The sequence below is a fragment of the Heterodontus francisci genome, chromosome 19 (assembly GCF_036365525.1).
Source record: "Heterodontus francisci isolate sHetFra1 chromosome 19, sHetFra1.hap1, whole genome shotgun sequence".
Classification (NCBI taxonomy): Eukaryota; Metazoa; Chordata; class Chondrichthyes; order Heterodontiformes; family Heterodontidae; genus Heterodontus; species Heterodontus francisci.
In genome coordinates, this window is record NC_090389.1 from 48,456,445 (window position 1) to 48,479,000 (window position 22,556).

The 22,556-nt window shown below is 41.2% G+C and overlaps 1 protein-coding gene across 6 annotated transcripts in view; it reads left to right on the top strand.

The window, feature by feature from the left end:
* The window catches only part of prickle2b (prickle homolog 2b), a 280,715-nt gene that overhangs the window by 192,881 nt on the left and 65,278 nt on the right, over positions 1–22,556 (top strand). For all 6 annotated transcript variants that reach the window (XM_068052312.1, XM_068052309.1, XM_068052311.1 and 3 more), the window contains one exon: positions 13,423–13,606. In XM_068052312.1, the coding sequence (XP_067908413.1) occupies positions 13,423–13,606 (184 nt within the window). The remainder of the gene's footprint in view (positions 1–13,422; positions 13,607–22,556) is intronic.

Here is a 22,556-nt window from a genome sequence, read left to right on the forward strand (position 1 = left end):
CAGGATTTTGTTCTGCCCATGGAGGCAGGGGGCAATCAAAATGACAGGGGCGCCATTCCCGATGTTGTCTGGGCTCCCTGCGATTTTGTCTGGCATGGGGAAGATCGAGAACAACCTTCCCACCCAGGCCACTTGAAGCCGTTCAGTGGCAAGGCCACTTACGGGCCTCTTCCTGCCTCCACCTCAATTTTGTTGAAGGTGGAAGGGCCTGCCGCTGGCCAGCAACTCTGGAAGTGGGAGCTTTTCCTATAAAGGAATGATGTTTCCAATGGCGGGCAGTTAATTGCCTGCCCAACATGAAATAGCAATGGAGCTCTGACAGAGGGCTGAGGCAAGGCCTCCCCCGCCTTCTGGCCCACCACGATATAAAATCTGGTCCATAGAGGGCACCTATCTTTTGCAGGCATGACTACAAACTTACTAATATTGCTGATATATACTGCAGCCTGGAAAGAAATTGAGATTTCTGCATATGCAGTGCCTGGTCAGCTGGGAGAGTGGATTTCAGGTATTGCCAGAAAAAGGTGTCAAATTCTGTAGCAGCCTCTCTGGAAAGGCGCAGCCCCCCTGACTGTGTTTCACGTAAAACTAGAGGTAGTGGTAGTGGAAGCAAGCTATGGAGCAGGGACCAGAGAGGCATAGAGCAGAGATAAGCGGTGGAAACTAGAGAGACTCAGACTTTGGAAGATGCAAAGAATGTTTTCTCATCAACATTATGAAAATATTTTAAATGTTGCATTTAAAATGGTTGCATTTCCAGCAGGTAACAGAATAGGGTTTAAATGGCTTTGAAATAAATAAAAAGGTTTGAGAATGTCTTAAGGAAAAATGATCAGACAAATGAGAAAAGGCAAATCTCTTGCATCTTTTAATGTCCCACCAATCTCTTCAAGATGGGGTATTTCTCTCCAAGGCAGAGAACAAGTTTGAGCCCTGAGCCTGCATGGCAACCATTCAAGTTTTCACCAAAGCTGCAAAAATCTCTTCAGCATACACTGCAGAGTGCTGCTGCCATGAGAGATGACACCACATAGGTTGGAAACAGACTCTATTCTTTCATCTCTAGCCTCCTGTACAGAGTTGGCAAAGTTTTTTTGTCTCCTGGTGAGCTGTCACCTAAGCTGTCTCAGCCACCACTTCCTACTGCTCCTTAGTAGTGCTGGGTATGTCATCATGTGCAGACACTACAAAGTCACTCTCTAATCCAGTTTAGGTGCCAATCTCTCTGCTGGTACTTGGGAATGATTCAGCTGATGTTGGTGCTTCCTCAGAAGAAGTCTTCTCCTGAGATGTTTTCTTCTGTGGCTGCTGAGAAGGACCAGAGAAAAGGGTTAACATAGCATGGATAGATTGGACATTAACAGATGGCATGCATTGTAATACACCTTAGTGTAATTAGGCTGTATAATCGTGCATTTTTATGAGGTTCATATAGGGGTGGATGTTGCAGAGGCCCTTTCTGTAGAAGCCACTGGCCTCAAAATATTCTATTCTGATCACTCTGGAGGGGCCACTGATTTCCAGCACTTGCTTCTCCAGCTTGGCAAGGTCCATTATGTTGGCTGGTCCTTTGGTGTTTCTCCTTTCCCTTGTGTTGTGTACTCTATTGTCATAGAGAGAGAGAGAGAGAGAGAGAGGGGCTGCAAATCAGTGTGTGTCTCCTACGAAGGTGGGTGCCCATTTGGGGCTTCTGCTTGTTGTGCAGATACTGAGAGTGAGTAGAAGCAAATGAAATCAGGATGGGGAGTTGTTGAATGGAAATTGTGTGAGGACGGAGCCCTGAGAGAAGTTGATGATTCTACTAAGGTTACCACGTGAGAAGAGAATGCTGCAAGCAAGTGCTGAGGGCATATTGTTATGAGAAGTGGTATAGTGTTTCCTTGTAATAAAAACAGAAATTTTTATTACAGATATCCAGCATCTGTAGTATTTTGCTTTTGTATTAGTGTTCTCTTGTGCTGGGTAACGAAGGGGAGGGAATTGTTGAGTGCTGGAGGAGGGGAAAAGTGCTGTTGCCACGTGTTCTTGCAAGAGATGGAGAAATGAGGAGCTGCATTCACCCTGGTTCTCTTGTGAGGTCTTTGAAGTGCATCCTGCACTGCATTCAGGTTCTGGTGGTCATGTTCCTGGAGCTGAGAGTCTCATGCTTGGTGCACGTCGTGTTTTGAGATCCTTCTTTCTCTGGCTGGAAAGAGACTTCCCTCCTCATCCTGATCTCTTCCAATTGGACCTCCAGGGAAGCTTCAGAGAACCTCATGCCCGAATCTGTTTCTTCCTGCACTACTGCAACGTGTAATTTTCCAGAAGGAACTGCAACCTTGCTTTCATAAGTACATTCTTCTTTAATAGGTCTCTGGCTGACCCATCAGTAATTGCTAAATAGAGTGGGTGGGTTTCCCATTGTGTCAACGGATCAGTTTAGAAACCCACCTGTGAAATTGTAATGTGGCCCAGAGTTAACATACTCCAGGCCTGTTATCTAGCACAATGAGTGAGTTTCAAACTTGCCCCACTTCCCACCCACTGGAGTTAAAATCAGAGTCGTTGAGATGGTTTGACAGAATTATGGCTGGAACCAAAGAAATTAATGTCCATGGCATTACAGGCATCTCAACATTCACAAACAAAACCTTTTCTGTTTCTGAAGCTACTTCACTGAATAAAGATGTTTTAGATGAAACATGAGTCAAGTCTTTGGCTCTCAGGTTATTGACAGTTTCTGATATGGTTCTCAACTGCTGTTGTGGAGCAGATACTGTAATGAGTAATGAAACACTGACTTGAATAGTATAGCTCCTTAAAATGGAATCAGCAAGGATCTAACGTGAACGGTATAAATGAGCACTGCAGCCATTTTTACTGGAAAAGCAAACTTTTTGATGCTTTTTGATGTCATGAGCCTTCATATTAATTTAATTTCTTCACATAGATGACAATGGAGAGCAATATTCCAGTCTGTGACATTGGTGTGCTGTTCTTGCATCATTGCAAACAGGAAGCTTTCAGCCATTTTGGACAAGGTCTACTAAAAACAAACTCAGTATATTTTTTCTTTTGCTGTTCCTCAGTTTAATACCTTAAAATATAGTCTTAAATCATGCCACAGATGGTTGTTAATTAGCACCTTCAAATTGGCATATAAAGCTGCATGTGTACTCAAAAATATTGCATGTTAAATCATTTGCATAAGAACTGTGCATCACTTAGATTACATTCAAATAACTGTCAGAAATTATAACATGGTGCAAATTGTGGATACTTGAACAAAATAGTCAGAAAGGGATGTAATAAAATCTACATAAAATTATGATTTTAGCTCTTAATTATAAATTTCTGCAGCATTTAAAATTTGCAGAATTTGCTACAAAAAGGGGTTGCCAGAAGAAATGGGAACATTGTGTTGTAGATTAAGATTCACTTCTCATGGTGACCCACCACGCACCCCATTTTACAACATTTCTGCCTTATTTACGCTGTATGTTAATCATCCCAGTTTAAAACTGGCATGTAGGATTACTAGACGCTCCTCTGAAGGTGGAAGTAAGGTGGTGAGGACAGCCTTATTCCAGTTATTGTTGCTGTTAAAGCCTTATTGTTAAACATTTTTTTAATTATCTTTTGCTTCAATCACCTTCTTTGCCATCTACCTTTGTGCTATTTGCTGAGGAACTGCCATGTATTCTGCCTCTCTTTTCAGACCAGGAACAATGGGTTTCTTATTGAGGATACACCTCTTTCTGTAAAATGGAGTAATCTACGGCACAGAAGGAGGCCATTTGTCCCATCAAGTCCATGCCAGCTCTCAGAGCTATTCAGTCAGTCCCGCTCTCCCACTTGATCCCTGTAGCCCTGCAAATCTGTTACCTCCAAGTGGCCATCCAATTCCCTTTTGAAGTCATTGATTGTCTCCACTTCCACGACCCCTGTGGGCAGCGAGTTCCAGGTCATTACCACCCGCTGCGTAAAAATGTTCTTCCTCATATTCCCCCTGCATCTCTTGCCCAAAACCTTCAATCTGTGTCCCCTAGTCCTTATACCATTAGCTAATGGGAATAGTTTTCCCTTGTCTAACATATCTAAGCCTGTCATAATCTTGTACATTTCTATTAAATCTCCACTCAATCTCCTTTGTTCTAAGGAGAACAATTTCAGTTTTTCCAACTTGACCTTGTCACAAAAATCCCCCATCCCCAGAATCATTCTGTTAAATCTCCTCTGCGCCCTCTCATGGGCCCTCACATCCTTCCTGAAGTGTGGTGACCAGATGAATGCAGTACTACAGTTGGGGCTTAACCAGAGCTTTATAAAGGTTCAGCATAACCTCCCTGCTTTGTACTCAATGCCTCTATTTATGAAGCCCAAGATCCCATATGCTTTACTAACCATTCTCACAATATGTCCTGCCACCTTCAATGCACATGCACCCCAAGTCCCTCTGTTCCTGCACCCTCTTTAGAACTGCGCCATTAAGTCAAAATTGCCTCACCCTATTCCTTCTGCCAAAATGCATCACCTCACACTTGTCAGTATTTAATTCCATCTGCCACCTCTCTGCCCATTCTGCTAGCCTATCTATGTCCTGTTGCAGGCGGTTCATATCATCCTCACTGTTTGCCACACCTCCAAGTTTGGTGTCATTGGCAAATTTTGAGATTCTACTCTGTATTCCAAGATCCAAGTCATTTATATATATCAAAAATAGCAGTGATCCCAGCATTGACCCTTGGGGAACACCCCTGTCTACCATCCTCCAGTCTGCAAAACAAACATTTACTATGACTCACTGTTTTCTGTCCTTAAGCCAATTTTTTATCCAGTTGGATTCTGACCCTCCTATTCCATGAGCCTCAATTTTGTTAACCAGACTTTTATGTGGTACTTTATCAAACGCTTTCTTAAAATCCATATAAACAACATCCACCACATTCCCTTCAGCAACCTTCTCTGTTAATTCAATTCAAAAAATTCAATTAGATTAGTCAAACACAATTTGCCTTTTACAAATCTGTGCTGGCTATTCTTAATTGACACGAACCTCTCCAAGTGTGTGCTTTTTGTCCCTGATTATTGTTTCTAAAACCTTACCCACCACTGATAAACTAACTGACCTGTAGTTGTCTGGACTGTCCTTACTCCCTTTCTTGAAAAAGGGTGTCACATTTGCCACTCTCCAATCCTCTGGCACCTCCCCTCATATTCAGGGAAGATTGGAAGATTATGGCAAGCCCTTTCGCTATCTCCATCCCCACTTCCTTTAGCAACCTGGGATGAAAGCCATCTTGATCAGGTGACTTATCTACCCTAAGCATAGTACCTCCCCCTCTCAATTTTTACCATATCCATTGCTTCTACTCTCTCCGCTTCTTACTGATATTTTGTCAGATTCCACTTCCGTGGTGAACACTGATACAAAGTACTCATTAAGTATATTAGCCTTGCCCTGCGCCTTTAAACATATATTACTCTCTTTGTCCCTAATATGCCCCACTCCACCTTTTAATACCCACTTACTATTTACATGCCAGTAGAAGATTTTTGGGTTCCTTTTTATGTTGACTGCCATTTTGTTCTCCTATTCTCTCTTTGCCAGTCTAATTTTTCTCTTCACCTCCCCTCTGAACGTATTGTATCTGGCCTGTTTCTCACTTGAAGAATTCACCTGTCATGCATCATACGGGCGGCGCAGTGGCTAGCACCGCAGCCTCACAGCTCCAGGGACCTGGGTTCGATTCTGGGTACTGCCTGTGCGGAGTTTGCAAGTGGGTTTTCGCCGGGTGATCCGGTTTCTTCCCACATCCAAAGACTTGCAGGTGATAGGTAAATTGGCTGTTGTAAATTGCCCCTAGTGTAGTGAGGTGATAGGGAATATGGGATTACTGTAGGGTTAGTATAAATGGGTGGTTGTTGGTCGGCACAGACTTGGTGGGCCGAAGAGCCTGTTTCAGTGCTGTATCTCTAAATAAAAATAAATAAAATAAAAAATACACTTTTTTTTTGTTTCACCATAATCTCTTTCTCCCTCGTCATCCAAGGAGCCCTGTTTTTGGTTCCCTTACATTTCGCCTTGGAACGTACCTAGTCTGTACCTGAAGCATCTGTTCCTTAAAGATACACCATTGTTCCGACACATCTCTTCCTATCAGTCTTTGGTCCCACTCTACCCTGGCTAGATTCCTTCTCATCGCATTGAAACTAGCCCTCTTCCAATCTAGAAGTTCTACCTCATTTTGTTCCTTGCTTTTGTACATTACAAGTCTAAACCTTATGATACGATGGTCACTCTTACAGATGCTTGGTCCACTTGGCCCACCTCATTTCCAGCACCAGATCCAGCAATGCCTCCTTTCTAGTTAGGCTGAGAACATACTGATCAAGGAAGTTCTCCTGAAGTCATTTCCGAGATTCCTGCAATCCTTACCCTTTACTCTCGAATTACCCAATTGACATTTGGGTAATTAAAGTCCCCCAATATCACCACTCTAACCAAATGGATTCTGTCCTTGTCCCTTCAAGGACATCCTCCCTTTCCAACACTCTAATGTCTTCCCTAATCAATACTGCCATCCCACCTCACTTTATTCCTTCTCTATCTTTTCTGAACACTTTATATTCTTGTATATTAAGCGCCCAGTCCTTGCCATTTTTAAGCCATGCTTCCATTATTGCCACCACATCATATTCCCACACTGCTATTTGTGCTTGTAGCTCACCAATCTTATTCACCACACTTACTGCGTTTACACATAAGCAGTGTAATCCTGTCTTTGCATTGCTTGTTGTCCTTCTCAGTCCGTTCCCATCTAATATGGAACTATTTCCTTCTCCAGTATTGTCTAACAATCTCACCTTACACCGTATGCTGGTGCCCATTCCCCTGCCAATTTAGTTTAAACCTTCCTAACCACACTAGTAAACCTTCCCTCAAGGACATTGGTCCCAGTCCTGTTGAGGTGCCTTTGAAAAGGTGTTTCCTGCCCCAGGTCTGGTTCCAGTACCCCAAGAATCTGAAGCCCTTCCTCCTGCACCATGCTTCAAACCATGCATTGATCCTCCCAATCTTCCCATTTCTACTCATGTTGGCATGTGGCACTGGGAGTAATCCAGAGATAACTACCCTTGAGATCCTACTCTTTAATTTCCTGGCTAACTCCTGAAAATCTGACCGTAGGATCTCAATACCTGCCCTTGCTATGTTGTTGGTACCAACATGTACCACAACTTCTGGCTCACTCCCTTCCCCCTGCAGAATATCCTGCACCCTCTCTGTGGCACCAGGGAGGCAAAATGCCATGTGGGACTCAATAACGATTACAGAGAAGTAATGAAGTGTATGCTTACGTGGTGGTTATGTTACTGGACTAGTGTGATGGAGTCTGTGTGTGCAGACTGCTATCTCAACAGTTGGCCTGTTGAATGTACTGCTCAGTGCACTAACTTTGGATTCAAAGCTTGTATTTTTTCTGACGCAGTCCTTTACTGGAAAAGGAAACTGAAAGCTTCAGAGTTCTGGGGAAGACAGAGTTGTTTAGGACTCGTTGAAACAAACAGTCATATAAGAAGGTTCGAACACACGGGATCCAGGGTGAGCTAGCAAATTGGATACAAAATTGGCTTGGTGATAGGAGGCAGAGGGTGGTAGTGGAGGGTTGTTTTTCAGATTGGAGGCCGGTGACCAGTGGTGTACCGCAGGGATTGGTGCTGGGCCCTCTGTTGTTTGTTATATATATTAATAACTTGGATGTAAGTGTAAAGGGCATGATTAGTAAGTTTGCAGATGACACCAAAATTGGTGGTATAGTGGACAGTGAAGAAGGTTGTCTAAGGTTACAACAGGATATAGAGGAACTGGGAAAGTGGGTAAGGGAGTGGCAAATGGAATTTAACGCAGACAAGTGCATTTTGGGAAGTAAAACCAGGGCAGGACATAGACAGTGAATGGCAGGGCCCTGGGGAGTGTTCTTGAGCAGAGAGATCTTGGGGTGCAAGTACATAGTTCCCTGAAAGTGGCAACACAGGTAGACAGGGTGGTGAAGAAGGCGTATGGCATGCTTGCCTTCATCGGCCGAGGTATTGAGTACAAGAGTTGGGATATAACGTTGGTTTTACCGCATTTGGAGTACTGTGTGCCGTTCTGGTCGCCGCACTGCAGGAAAGATGTGATTAAGCTAGAGAGGGTACAGAAAAGATTCACAAGGATGTTGCCTGGTTTGGAGGGCTTGAGTTATAAAGAGAGATTGGATAGGCTGGGTCTGTTTTCCCTGGAGCGAAGGAGGCTGAGCAGGGACATGATAGAGGTATATAAAATTATGAGAGGCATAGATAGGGTAGATAGCCAGAGTCTGTTTTCCATGGTAGGGGTGACTAAAACTAGAGGGCATAGACTTAAGGTGAGAGGGAAGAGGTTTAAAGGGGATCTGGGAGCTGGCCCTTGTCAAATAAAAATTGCTACAGCTGTTTTCGGTGTCTTATAAAGAGTTACTTAAGGTGGCACCATGGAGCCTTCAAGACTGTTGTGAGCAAAACTATGGAAGTTCCGGAAGGGTGCGCAGATTTAGTAGAGATGGTATTGGTGGAGTTCAGGATTGTCGGAGAATTGCTATCGAATGGAAATCTGCGTTTGCATTTTGGAAGACGGATCCTGGAGATTTACTTGAAAAGTTCAAAGACCTGAAGGGCTTTATGGCCATAACTCCTGCTATCTTTGCTGAGAGGGCTGCCCAAAAGACTCGTGAGACCTACCTTTGTTGCATCTGATAACGAATGTGTAATCTTTAAGCTAGTGTGATTTAACTGTCAGTTCATGTTTAATTTTTGTTGGTTTGAGTGTTAAAGTAAAATTTATAGAAGTGAAATCATTTTTCTAAATTGGGGTCCGTCGGTGGATTGGATTCTTTTGGTTTGTGATCTCTACCGGCATCATAACCCCAGTAATGCAAACACCTGGATGCATAATCCAGAGAACGTGTTCAAATTCCACCATGACAGTTTGAGAAATTGAATTCAATTTTTAAAATCTAGAAATAAAAAAAGTATCAGGCTGCTGTTTTATCATAAAAACCCAATTGCCTGCCAAGAGCTTCTGCTGCATGTCAGAGAGTTTGAAGGAGACCATTTATCTGAAGCTTTGGTGGATGGCATTGATACTCTGCTGTCAACAGAAGACCATATAATCACCCCTTTGGGCGTGGCAAAGGTTGCCTTCTGTCATGGTTTATGGGTGGGATCAGGAGCTAGTAGTAGCAATGTGAGCATTGTTTGGCATTAAAGGAAGGAGATGGGGGTGATAGCAAAAAAAAAAATGCCCCTAATATTTTTATATTTGATAGATCACTGGTTTGCCTTCTGCTTTAATTGCTTCAGTCTTGGCATCTTCTGTGTTCCAGTTTTGTCTTTAAAGATAAAAGCAGTGTGAATTGAAACATGTTGATTTGGCCCATAGAAATTCCTTCCTGCAGTGTGTTCTTCTTCCGTTATTAATAACATTTGCACATGCTTCTTCTTACTTTGAGTACCTGCCACATTTTTGCTAACGTTTCCCTATTGATGCAGCATTTCTTGCATTGAGATGTGTAACAGGTAAATAACAATACAAGGAAAGAGAAAAACTGCTAATACTGGAAACCTGTAATAAAAATAAATGGCCCAAAATTTGCTGTCACAATAACGGGAGGCTAATAGCATTCTACGTTATTTAAGTGCAAACGCCACTGCAACTTAAGGCGAAGGCAGATGCGCAACTGAACTCTGAAATCGAAAAGCTGCTGACAGAGATGCACCACTCTGCAGTTAGCTTCATGAGAAAGGGTGTCTCACTGTTTGGCTCCCCAGTCAAATGGATTGAGTGGCTTGAAGTTCTGTACTTGCACTGTAGATATGAAATGATCTCACCACAGAAAATCATTTTAAGTCTAAGTACCCTTTTAACAGTCATAAGTATTAATTACTGCCTGTCTGATATTGAAGATTAAGTATTACAAATGTGAAGTCTGTTCTTTCAGATTTCAACTGTTAGAGATTTTTTGTAAATGTAAAATTATTTGTAACTTTTTTCTTTGTCTTTTTTTCCCCTCAATCCAATCTTTTTTTCCCTTTCTGTACCTGATTTGACATTAAATTCACCATTCTAACTTACACTTCCTTCTCAGTCCTTCCACTGTTAATTTCACAATCCTTCAATCTGGTTGGTTAAGAAGATACACAGTTGCTTTCTCTGTTCACTCAGATTCCAGAGGGTGGAGGGTGCTGCATCATTTGTTGCCCTGCTGCAGCAAATTTTCAGCCAATATCTATCTCCTGTGCTATTCCTTAGCTTTATGCTTTTCTTTAAGTTTTGCAACTTCTTTCAGACCTGCTATCTGGTCTTTCAAGTGACAGAGACAGAGGTAGAATTTCAGTTGGGCCCACAAACAGTGTGGACCCCAACCGGGAGACCCAAGGCTGCGTAGAAATTGGGCCTTGGACTTCATTCCATTTAATCAGTCAAGCTGCTGGTTCCCACCTTGTCTTCACAGCACTTTGCCTGTTTAGAAGAATTTCAAGCCATTTGCCTCACTGGCAGTGGCTCACAAATGCTGCAGTGAAGGAGGACAGAGAAAGTGGAGCCCCCACACCACCTCCTGACACCACATGATTAAAAAAAAACTTACATTTTCATAGTGGCCGGGCCCTAGGCTGCATCCACACCAGAAAATCATGAGCTAGATTGGCCTGACTCTTGGCCTGCTCAGGGCAGGCCAATTCTTAGACATCCTAAAACAGCCATTAGGTCTTTAATTAGGACATGCAAGATGATTATTTTAGGTGGCTGAAGATTTTTATGTTGTCTGATGCAACATAAATGAGATTCTTGGAATTCAGTTGATTGAAGATCTCAAACAGATTTATTAACAGCTAAAAAGTATATACAGTGCAGAGCTAACTATTTACAGGACTTGCCTCTTGGTGTTACAGGGTGATGCTGGCTTGTAGTCACATGACTGTATCCTGGCACATTGCTCATTAGCATACTAAGATCTTAAAGGTACATTACTCTTAAAGGCAATCACACAACAGACCCCAACCAGGAGACCCAAGGCTGGATAGAAATTGGGCCTTGGGCTTCATTCCATTTACTCAAGCTGCTATCTCCCACCATGTCTTCACAGCACTTCACCTATTTAGAAGAATTCTGAGCCACTTCCCTCACTGGCAATGGCTCACAGATGCTGGGGGTGAAGGAGGACAGAGAAAATGGAGCCCCCCACACCACCTTCTGACACCACATGATTTAAAAAAAAAAGAAAACTTACCTTTTTCATAGTGGCCAAGTCCTGACTCTTGGCCTGCTCAGGGTAGGCCAATTCTTAGTGATCCTAAAACAACCATTAGGTCTTTAATTAGGATGTGCAAGATGATTACTTTAGGTGGCTGCCTTGGATGCCTGAATATCATCCAAGCCAATAAGATGGGACATTTTCAGGCGTCTTTGGAGTGCAGGACATAGCCCCGCATAATTTGCAATTTGTAATTTCCATCTGGGAAATGGTTGTACTTATGGCCAATTTCTACACCATTGTCTATGAGACATAGCTAAGCTTCCTTCCGCCTTCATTTGCACAGGGGCTTACCTTCCCAACCAAAATGTGTTTGCCTGCTCAATTACTGTGTACATCAACATTTGAGAGGCTTGATAGCTCAGTTGAATTCTTGCCTGTTGTTATCTTCTGACATTTTCTCCAACAATTGAGCATTCCATATCTAGATTATCTGACAGTTTGGCAATTATAATGGTTAACTGGCTTGGTGCTTGATTATTAGCGTTGGGACTGACTATTACTTTTTAATTGCTATTAACAAAATTACATTACTACAAACAGTATATTTGATATCTGTGTGCTATTATGTTACCATTTTCAGGGGAGGGAAATGTTTTTCTCTCTTTGTAGCAAAATGGGGTATCCTAGATTGCAAAAAATATACTGGTTAATAGTCCTCTACCACATAAGAGGCATTCAGCTATTGGTCAAAATTTCTGTATTATAACTAGGTTGACATGACTTTGAAGTCATAATATATTTCAAATTATATTCTTACACCTTAACCACAATTACTTTACCATTTAATAGCATGCTTTAAAGTATTGTATGTAATTGTATGCATTATATTATGTGTTGTTTTACTAGCTACAACTTGACAATAATTAACTCTGAGCACTTGTTGCCTTTTCCAGCTTTAAAAATAGTTTAAAACATGCATTGTTGATTTTTCCTTAGCTTTCTAGTGCAGTTTTTGTTAAGTATAGTCGTAGAAAATGTTTGGAAACAATCTAAAATAGGTTTTCTCTGAATATTCAAAAGCATTTTATCTTATTATATTACTTGAATATAAAAAATCATTGCAATTTTTAAAGACCTAGTTTTAAGAAGCAGTGCTTTAAAGTGCCACATACAATTGGTTTTACATTCTTGCTACAATCTGAAATGTTCATGCCTGCACAGCTGTAGAACCTTCCTTTAGCAACTGTCATCTTAATGCTTATCCTGCCAAAAAAAGGAACCGTGTACAGTTAGCATTAACAGATGATGTGACTAGTACTTTAAGGGTTTTAATTAGTTCTGATAATTAAGCTTTTTAACTGGGTTCTGTTTTTGAGAAGGCAGGAACTGTGTGCTAAAATGAGTCCCCATGCTGAGTGAATGCAAACCAGATGCCCATTGTCTGTTTGGGTCTATATGCATTCTTGATCTAACAAATAGCTGGAAATTGAGAAAATCTGGCAAAGGCCCATGATCTAAGATAAACTATTCCTTTCTATGAAAATATCTAATAAAAGCAGCATTAAAGCAGGAATAGTGTTTTTCTCAGTTTGATTTACTTATACTGTAACAAATCTGTAAGTACTTGTATTTAATCAATATCAGTTGATCAAATTTTCATTAGTAAGCCATAGAATTGTTTTTTTACACTGTATAAATTAATTCATGAAGAGCATAGTTTTGAAATTGAGCATATCTATTCCAGCAGGCTGTCAGTTTTGAAATCTTATAGCCTTTGTGATTTCTCACTTGATTTACGCATTGCAATAGCAAGTCACTTCACATTTGTACTTAGACTAGCTATTCAATGTTTTGCTAATTGAATTGATTGTTCCTGGCAGCCTGCTTCCCTGACAGCAGAACCAACTTAGCTCTGACAGCTTTAACAGCCTGACTAGTCTTAGAGTCCCTGACCTTCCTAGGTTGTGCAACATGTATAGGGCTATAAACCACAAAAGGCACACACGCAAGAATATAAAACTGGCTTGAATGCAGTCAGCTACTGCCAGAGGCTGGTTGCCAAGTATGTGTTTACAGTTAAGTATCCAAGCCTTGCAGCTTGACGGTGAACATTTCCGTAGTTTCCCTGCTGCAGTGAGCTTATAAATGGCTATTTTACTTTTCACAGAAAGATCTGTCTTCACTGCAAGTGCCCACGTGAGGAACACATAGTGACAGTGATGCCTTTAGAAATGGAGAAGACTGTGAACAAACTTATGTATGATTTTCAGAGGAACTCCACATCTGATGATGATTCTGGTTGTGCTTTGGAGGAATATGCCTGGGTTCCTCCTGGATTGAAGCCTGAACAGGTAATGTTATTTTGCTGCTAATTTTTACCATTGAAATCTTTTCTTCAGTACTTTACTCAACTGTTGTAGGGCTGAAACCTGCTTCTTTTAACCAGGTACAGTATACAGTGTTAGTACTTTGATTAGTTTATACAAGACATTCTGTATGTAAATTCATATTAGTTGAATATCACTTCACAGAAATAAAACTTCACAGTCTCCGTTTTTAGAACAGATTCACTACAGCCTTGGGTTCCAGACCAGGAAGCATGTGGAAAACTAATACAGGGGCACAACATCCAAATTCTGTACTCTTCAGAAACAATAGTCACCATTACTTCCAACCGCTATCTGGGGATCAGCTAAACAACTGTCTTAGAATATAGTTTAATTAAAAAGGAGGGAATTACTGTGTTTGTACATGCGAGTTATTGTTTTCTATTTTATTATGGTTTTTTTCTTTGGCATCAATCAGCTCATCAACACTTGGTGGCCAAGATATGAAAGAGGAAACTCACTTTGTAGGAGGGAGAGATCATTTTGGCAGGATAGGAATAGGAATAGTCTAGGCAGAATGGCAAAGAGCCAGAATGGCAAAGCTAGTCCTGATAGTAAAGAATGACATAGGGCATTAGTGAGAAAGGATCTTGGCTCAGAAGATCAGGAAGTAGAATCAGTATGTTTAGAGATTAGGAATCGCAAGAGTCAGAAAACGCTGGTGGTGGGTGTAGTTTATAGGCCCCCTAAAGAGTAGGTATACCGTTGGACAGAGCATTAAACAAGAAATTATTGGAGCTTGTAACAAAAGCAATGTAATAATTGTGGGGACTTTAATCTTCATGTAGATTAGACCAATCAGTGCTGTATCTCTAAACTAAACTAAACTAAACTAAACTAATCAAGTTAGCATGGGTGGTCTAGAAGTAGAGATTGTGGGATGTTTTTGCGACAGTTTGCTGGAGTAATACGTTGTGGAACTAACTAGGGCTAAAGCTATTTTAGATGTAGTATTGTGTAATAAGGCAGGGTTAATTAGTAAGTTCATAGTAAAAGATCTGCTGGGAAATAGTGATCATAGTACAATTGAATTCCATGTTATGTTTGAAAGCGACATACTCCAATCACAAACAAGAATCTTAAACAAAGTCAATTACATAGGTATGAGAAAAGAGCTGGGTGAGGTTGATTGGATAAGTAGTCTGAAAGGTATGGCAGTAAATAAACAGGGAGAAACATTTAAAGAAACAATTCAAAATGTTCAACAAAAATACATTCCATGAAAAATAAAAACTCAACCAGAAAGATGGCTTATTCATGAAGTTAAGGATAGTATTAGATTAGAAGAAGAAGCTTATAATGTTGCAAAGAATAGTAGCAAGTCTGAGGATTGGGAGTGTTTTAGAAACCAGAAAATGGCCTCCAAAAAGTTGATAAAAAAGGGAAAAAATACAATACAAAGAGTAGACCAGCTAAGAATGTTAAAACAGATTGTAAGAGCTTTCACAAGTATATAAAAGGAATAGAGTAACTAAAGTAAACATTGGTCCCTTAGAAGCAGGAACAGGAGAAATTATGAGGGGCAATGAGGAAATGGCAGAGACATTGAACAAATATTTTGTGTCTGTCTTCACAGTAGTCGACTCAAATTACATACCAGAAATAAAGGGTACCCTATGGGCTAAAAAGAATGAGGAAATTAAGGTAAATAATATCAGTAGAATAACAGTATTGGAGAAACTTAAGGGACTAAAATCCCAAGACCTGATGGCTTACGTCCTGGGTTTCTAACAGAGATAGCTGCAGAGATAGTGGATGAGCTGGTTATAATTTTCCAAAATTCTCTAGATTCTGGAACAGTCCCAGCAGATTGGATATAATCGAATGTAACACTGCTATTCAAGAAAGGAAAGAGAAAGAAAACGGGGAATTACAGGGCAGTAGTTTCCTGACATCAATCGTTGGTAAAGTGCTATTATTAACGGCGTCTTAACAATACACTTAAAAACTCAATATAATCAGGCAAAGTCAACATGCTTTTATGAAAGGAAAGTCGTATTTGACAAATTTATTAGAGTTTTTTGAGGATGTAACTAGTAGGATAGATAAAGGGGAACCAGTAGATGTAGGCATTTGATAAAGTGCCACACAAAAGGTTAATAGGCAAGATGAGGGCTCATGGAGTTGAAAGTAATAGATTAGCACGGATAGAGGATTGGTTAACAGACAGGAAGCAAAGAGTAGGCAGGCCATGAGTATTGGAGTGCCACAAGGATTAGTGTTGGGGCCTCAGCGAATTACAATCCATATTAATGACTTGGTTGAAGAGACAGAAAGTAATGTATCTAAGTTTTCTGATGATACAAAGGTAGATGGAAATGCACACTATGAGGAGGACACAGTGAGGCCGCAAAGAGATATAGACAGGTTAAGAGAGTAGACAAGAAGGTGGCCGATGGAGTATAACGTGGGGAAGGGTGCAGTTATTCACTTTGGTCGGAAGAATAGAAGAGCACTGGTACAAAAGGTGAAGTCACACGGGATCAGAGGTGAGCTGGCAAGATGGATACAGAAGTGGCTCTGTCATAGAAGACAGAGGGTAGCAGTGGAAGGGTGCTTTTCTGAATGGAGGGATGTGACTAGTGGTGTTCCGCAGGGATCAGTGCTGGGGCCTTTGCTCTTTGTAGTATATATAAATGATTTGGAGGAAAATGTAGCTAGTCTGATTAGTAAGTTTGCGGATGACACAAAGGTTGGTGGAGTTGTGGATAGTGATGAGGATCGTCAGAGGATACAGCAGGATATAGATCAGTTGGACACTTGGGCGGAGAAATGGCAGATGGAGTTTAATCCGGACAAATGTGAGGTAATGCATTTTGGAAGGTCTAATGCAGGTGGGAAGTATACAGTAAATGGCAGAACCCTTAGGAGTATTGACAGGCAGAGAGATCTGGGTGTACAGGTCCACAGGTCACTGAAAGTGGCAACGCAGGTGGATAAGGTAGTCAAGAAGGCAGACGGCATGCTTGCCTTTATCGGTCGGGGCATAGAGTATAAAAATTGGCAAGTCATGCTGCAGCTGTACAGAACTTTAGTTAGGCCACACTTAGAATATTGCGTGCAATTCTGGTCGCCACACTACCAGAAGGACGTGGAGGCTTTGGAGAGGGTACAGAAGAGGTTTACCAGGATGTTGCCTGGTCTGGAGGGCATTAGCTATGAGGAGAGGTTAGATAAACTCAGATTGTTTTCACTGGAACTACGGAGGTGGAGGGGCGACATGATAGAAGTTTACAAAGTTATGAGCGGCATGGATAGAGTGGAAAGTCAGAAGCTTTTTCCCAGGGTGGAAGAGTCAGTTACTCGGGGGCATAGGTTTAAGGTGAGAGGGGCAAAGTTTAGAGGGGATGTGCGAGGCAAGTTCTTTACACAGAGGGTGTTGAGTGCCTGGAACTTGCTGCCGGGGGAGGTGGTGGAAGCAGGTACGATAGCGACGTTTAAGAGGCATCTTGACAAATACATGAATAGGATGGGAATAGAGGGATACGGACCCCGGAGGTGCAGAAGGTTTTAGTTTAGGCAGACATCAAGATCGGCGCAGGCTTGGAGGGCCGAATGACCTGTTCCTGTGCTGTCTGTTCTTTGTTTGTTCTTTGTTTGTTATTTGTTTGTTTGTTTGTTTGAGCAGAATATTTTTTAAAAGGCATGAAATTGTAAATGTTGATGTTCAGAGAGACTTGGGTGTGCTCGTACAAGGAACACAAAGTTAGCATGTAGATACAGCCAGCAATTGAAAAGGCAAATGGCATGTTGGTCTTTATTGCAAGGGGATTGGAGTACAAAAATAAAGAAGTCTTGCTACAATTGTACAGGGCTGTGATGAGCCCACACCTGGAGTACAGTGTGAAGCTTTACTAGATTGGTCCCTGGAATGATAGGCTAGTCCTATGATGAGAGTCTGAGTAAATTGGGCCGATATTCCCTGCAGATTAGAAGAATGAGAGGTGATCTCATTGAAACTTACAAGATTCAGAAGGGGCTTGACAGGGTAGATACTGAGGTTGGGGAATCTAAAACACAGGAGCACAATATCAGGATAAAGGATTGATCATTTAGGACTGAGATGAGAAATTTGTTCACTCATGGGGTTGTGAATCTTTGGAATTTTCTATCTCAGAGGATAGTGGGTGCTCCACTGTTAAATATATTTTAAGACTGGGATAGACAGATTTCTGGTCTCAGGGAATCAACGGATATGGTGAGTGGGCAGGAACGTGGAGTTGAAGCCCAAGGTCAACCATGATTATATTGAATGGTAGAGCAGGCTTGTCGGGGCGTATGGTATACTCCTGCACCTATTTTTTATGTTCTTATGTTCTTACATCAGCTTTTAGATCACCCTTTGAAAAAAATTGGTATCCATATTTTAATAGCTAACAAAGCACCACTTTTTATAGCAATGAATGTGACAGCAGTGAATTGCCAGCATTTACACTGCAGGATCTTTCACAACTCTTCCACCAAAATTATAGCAGAAAAGTGACTGACCCCTCAGAAATTCACCTCAGTGAGGTTCTATTCCACAGAGGTTTTAAACCCAATTTGCCATTCTGTTGAGTATGACATTTTACAGTAATGAGCTTACTAAACTATTTTGCAACAGATCAGTAAAAGCAAAGGATTGGGAGCGTGAATCATAACACGAGAAAGCATCAAAGACAAGAAAAGCTTTTGGTCCCATTCAGCCAACAGAATGGCAAGTGGGTTATAAAGCCTGTGTAGGGGTATACCACAGTTTGTATGATGTGGATTTTTTTGCTGTAAATACAAATTTTATGACCTCTGGTATTTAACTGACCAACCTCGCAATCAATCTGCATCTTAACTTTCCCTAATATATTTGATTTTACCTGGTAGATAATTCCAAATATTTATCATCCTTTGAGTAAAGAATTTGTTGCTAAGATTTACTTTAAATCTTTTCACTGATTTCAATTAATGTTGGCTTATTCTACTGACATAACAACGTTCACCTTATCCACACCAACATAACATTTATAAAGCACTCCTTTCCTAGAGAACAATTCCTCATTGTGCTTTGCAGAAAAGATAGGCACCAAGTCAGAGACAAAATAGAATCATGGCTAAGGAGAGGGGAGCATGGTATCAGAGGGAGGTTTTAAGGCCACTGGTGAGATGGACAGATTTTAGAAAGCGTTCCAGAGGATGGGGCATAGTGACAATGGCTGCCAATAGCGGAGCAGAGGGAGCAGAAATATGAAGTAGCCCAGGAACAGCAAAGTGGATGGTGGGCACATTAACACACTGCTGTAGGAGATCTCAGAAATAGGGTGGAAGTTATGGAAAGATTTGGACACAAAAACCAGGATTTGAAAATTGATCCATTGGACCACAGGAAACCAGTGCAGTTTAGTAATAATTGATTTGCTACTATAACAGTTAATACTTTGTGCACCTTATTGAGGTCTTTACTTAAACACTAGTTCGGAGAACAGACTGATAAACTCTCTTACACTTGAATCTTGTTACTCTTTTTTGCACACGATCAAATGCAAATATCTCCCTTCTAAAATATGGCAATCAGAACTGTAGACAAGTATGTTCTGATCAGTGCACTTCAAGTACCATACACTTACCTGTTGCCTAACCAATTTGTAAAATTCAAAATGCTGTTGGTCTTTTTTTTAATGCCTTTATCTACCAGCACTCACACATACAAAGAATTAAGCACTTGAACCCCTTGGTTTATCCATACCTTTCAACATCTTGCAATTAAATGCTTATTGCCATTCCTTATTTTTCTTCCCAGAGTAATTTACCTCACGCTTATCCACATTAAATGATATTTTGCACCAACCTATCAATGCCTATAGTTATACGTCTCAATTTCTCTCTCTCTCACCCCAGTTTAAGTCAAGCAATGCAATTTTCAAAAGTGGCCAACTTGACCTTTACTAAACATATTTCAAAGTTCAGCTCATTTAACTGCTATGGGAAAGTGCCAGGCACAACTATCACCTGGGAATCAGCACTCAGTCTAAATCAGTTGCTTCAAGTTTTAATAAGGAAATAGAAGTGTAAATTCCTGGTGTATGTTTGACCTGAAGGCTGTAATCAGAAACCCCTGCTACATTGAAAGATATTTTTAAAAATTACTTGCCGAGAACAAAAGTTGTTAAAGATGCTGTAACTTGAAGCGACCTCTAATACATATTTTGTTTAGATCCTTACAAGTTTTTAGCACAGAAGGTGGTCATTTTGCCCATCATGTCTTTGCTGGTTCTTTTCTAGAGTAATCCAAAACGAATCCTGTTACCCCATAGTCTACCCGTAGCCCTGACTCTTCCTATATTTAAAATAGATCTAATTTTCTCTTAAAGGGTACAATAGCCCCTCCACACCACTCCGTATGCTAAAGCATGCCATGCTCTAGCAACCTGTTGCAAAAAGAAATTTTTCCTAACCTTGATCCTTACTTTTACTGACAATTTTAAATTAATGACCCCACCTTACCGATTCTTCAGCCAGACAAAATATTCTTATGCTATTCATTCTGTCAAAATCTTTCAATGTTTAAAGACCTGCATTATACCTTCTCTGCTCTAGTAGAAATAGGCTTTCCTTCTCTCACCTTCAAATGGTCCATCTTTGACTCTTCTCTTCCCTTCCTTGACTTCTCTGTCTCCATTTCTGGGAATAGGCTATCAACCAACATTCACTATAAGCCCACAGGCTCCCACAGTTACCTGGGCTACACTTCCTCACACCCCCATTTCCTGCAAGGACTGTATTCCATTCTCCCAGTTTCTTGTTTTTGTCACATCTGTTCAGTTGATGCAGCAATCCATCCTAGCGCTTCTGATATTTCTTCCTTTTTCCTCAACTGAGGATTCCCCTCCCACCACTGTGCTTGACAGGGCCCTCAACTATATCTGATCTATTTCATGCACTTCTGCTCTCACCCCTTCCCCTCTTTCCCAGAAGCAAGAAATGGTTCCTCACCTTCCACCCCACCAGTCTCCGTATTCAGCGGATCATCCTCTGCCATTTCTGCCATCTCCCAGTGTGATTCCACCACCAAGCAGATTCCACCACCAAGCACATCTTCCACTCCCCTCCCCTTTCAGAATTCCAAAGGGCCCGTTCCTTCCACAACACCCTGATCCACTCCTCCGTCACCCCCAGCACTTCTTCCCCCGCCCCTTTCCTACGGTACCTTTCCATGCAAGTGCAGGACATGCAACACCTGCCCTTTTATCTCCTTCCTTCTCACTGTCCAGGGCCCCAAACACTCCTTCCAAGTGAAACAGCGATTTACTTGTAGTTCTTTCAATTTAGTATACTGTATTCGCTGCTCACAATGTGGTCTCCTTTACAATGGGGAGACTATACACAGACTGGGTGACTGCTTTGCAATACACCTCTGTTCAGTCCGCAAGCGCGACCCTGAACTTCCTGTCGCTTGTCATTTCAATTTTCCACCTTGCTCCCACTTTAACTTTTCTGTCCTTGGCCTGCTACAGTGTTCCAATGAAGCGCACGCAAGCTCGAAGAACAGGACCTCATCTTTCGACTGTACATTTTACAGCTTTCCAGACTCAGGATTGAATTCAGTAATTTTAGATCATAACCTCTTCCCCATTTTCTTTCATTTCATGTTTGTCGGTCCGTTTCCACTCCCCCGCCCCCATTTCTTTGTTAATCCCTTTACTTTGTGGTCAGACAGCTGCTATCCTGCCATTTATACCTCATCCAGATACATCTTTTGTTCCTGTTCTTGTCCCGTTACCACTCCCCTTGCCTTTGTACCATGAAACCTTTTTGTTACTTCATCTTTCCTGCCCGCCACCCTATCACTTCGGAAAAACCAATTACATTTTTAACTTTTCCCAGTTCTGATGAAAGGTCACAAAGGCCTGAAATATTAACTCTGTTTCTCTCTCCACAGATGCTGCCTGACCAGATGAGTATTTCCAGCATTTTCTGTTTTTATTTCTTCATAACTTTAATTTCCCATCGTTGGTGTTATCTTGATGTATCAATTCTGTGCACTCACTATAGCTTTAAAGTCCTTTCTATAATATGTCATCCAAAACTGCACACTGTACTCTAACTATGGCCTAACCCCCCATTTTGTTTTATTCTTTCATGGGATGTGGGCATCACTGGCAAGGGCAGCATTTGTTTCCCACCCCTAATTGCCCTTGACAACTGAATGGCTTGCTAGGTCATTTCAGAGGGCAGTTCAGAGTCAACCACGTTGTTGTGGGTCTGGAGTCATATGTAGGCCAGACCATGTAAAGATGGCAGATTTCCTTCCCTAAATGTTGCCTTTTTTATGGTTTTATCTTTGCACACATGGTGGCAAGAAATTAAATTCTTAAACCCCCAGGTTTATCCACGCCTTTCAGTATCTTCTCATTGAATATTTATTGTCATCCTTTTTTTTCCCCAAAATATATTAGCTCACACTTATCCATATTAAATGATATCTTGCACCTATCTGCCTAGACTGTTAACCTATCTATGTCTTCCTTGAAGTCTTTTGCAGTCCTACTCACTGTTTGCCGGATCCCCTATTTTTGTTGTCAGCAAATTTCAAGATTGTGCTCCCTAAGCCTAAGTACAAATCAGCTGTAGATGCAAAGAAAAAGAGGGACCTAGCATTGACCCCTGCAGTACATCACTTCCAAACCTTCTCGAGTTCAAGAAATACCCATTCAGCCTCATTGTTTCCTGTCCATCAATCAACTTTTTATCCATGCTGCTACATTTCTTCATACTATATGCCTAAATTTCTCAAACAAGTCTCTTGGGAGATCCCTTATCAAATGATTTCTGAAAATCTTGTGCATTTTCATTATCTAACCAATTTGTCACCTTTTCAAAAAAAACTATTAAATTTATCAAACACAACTTTCCTTAAAGAAATAGAAGTCAGCTATCCTTGATT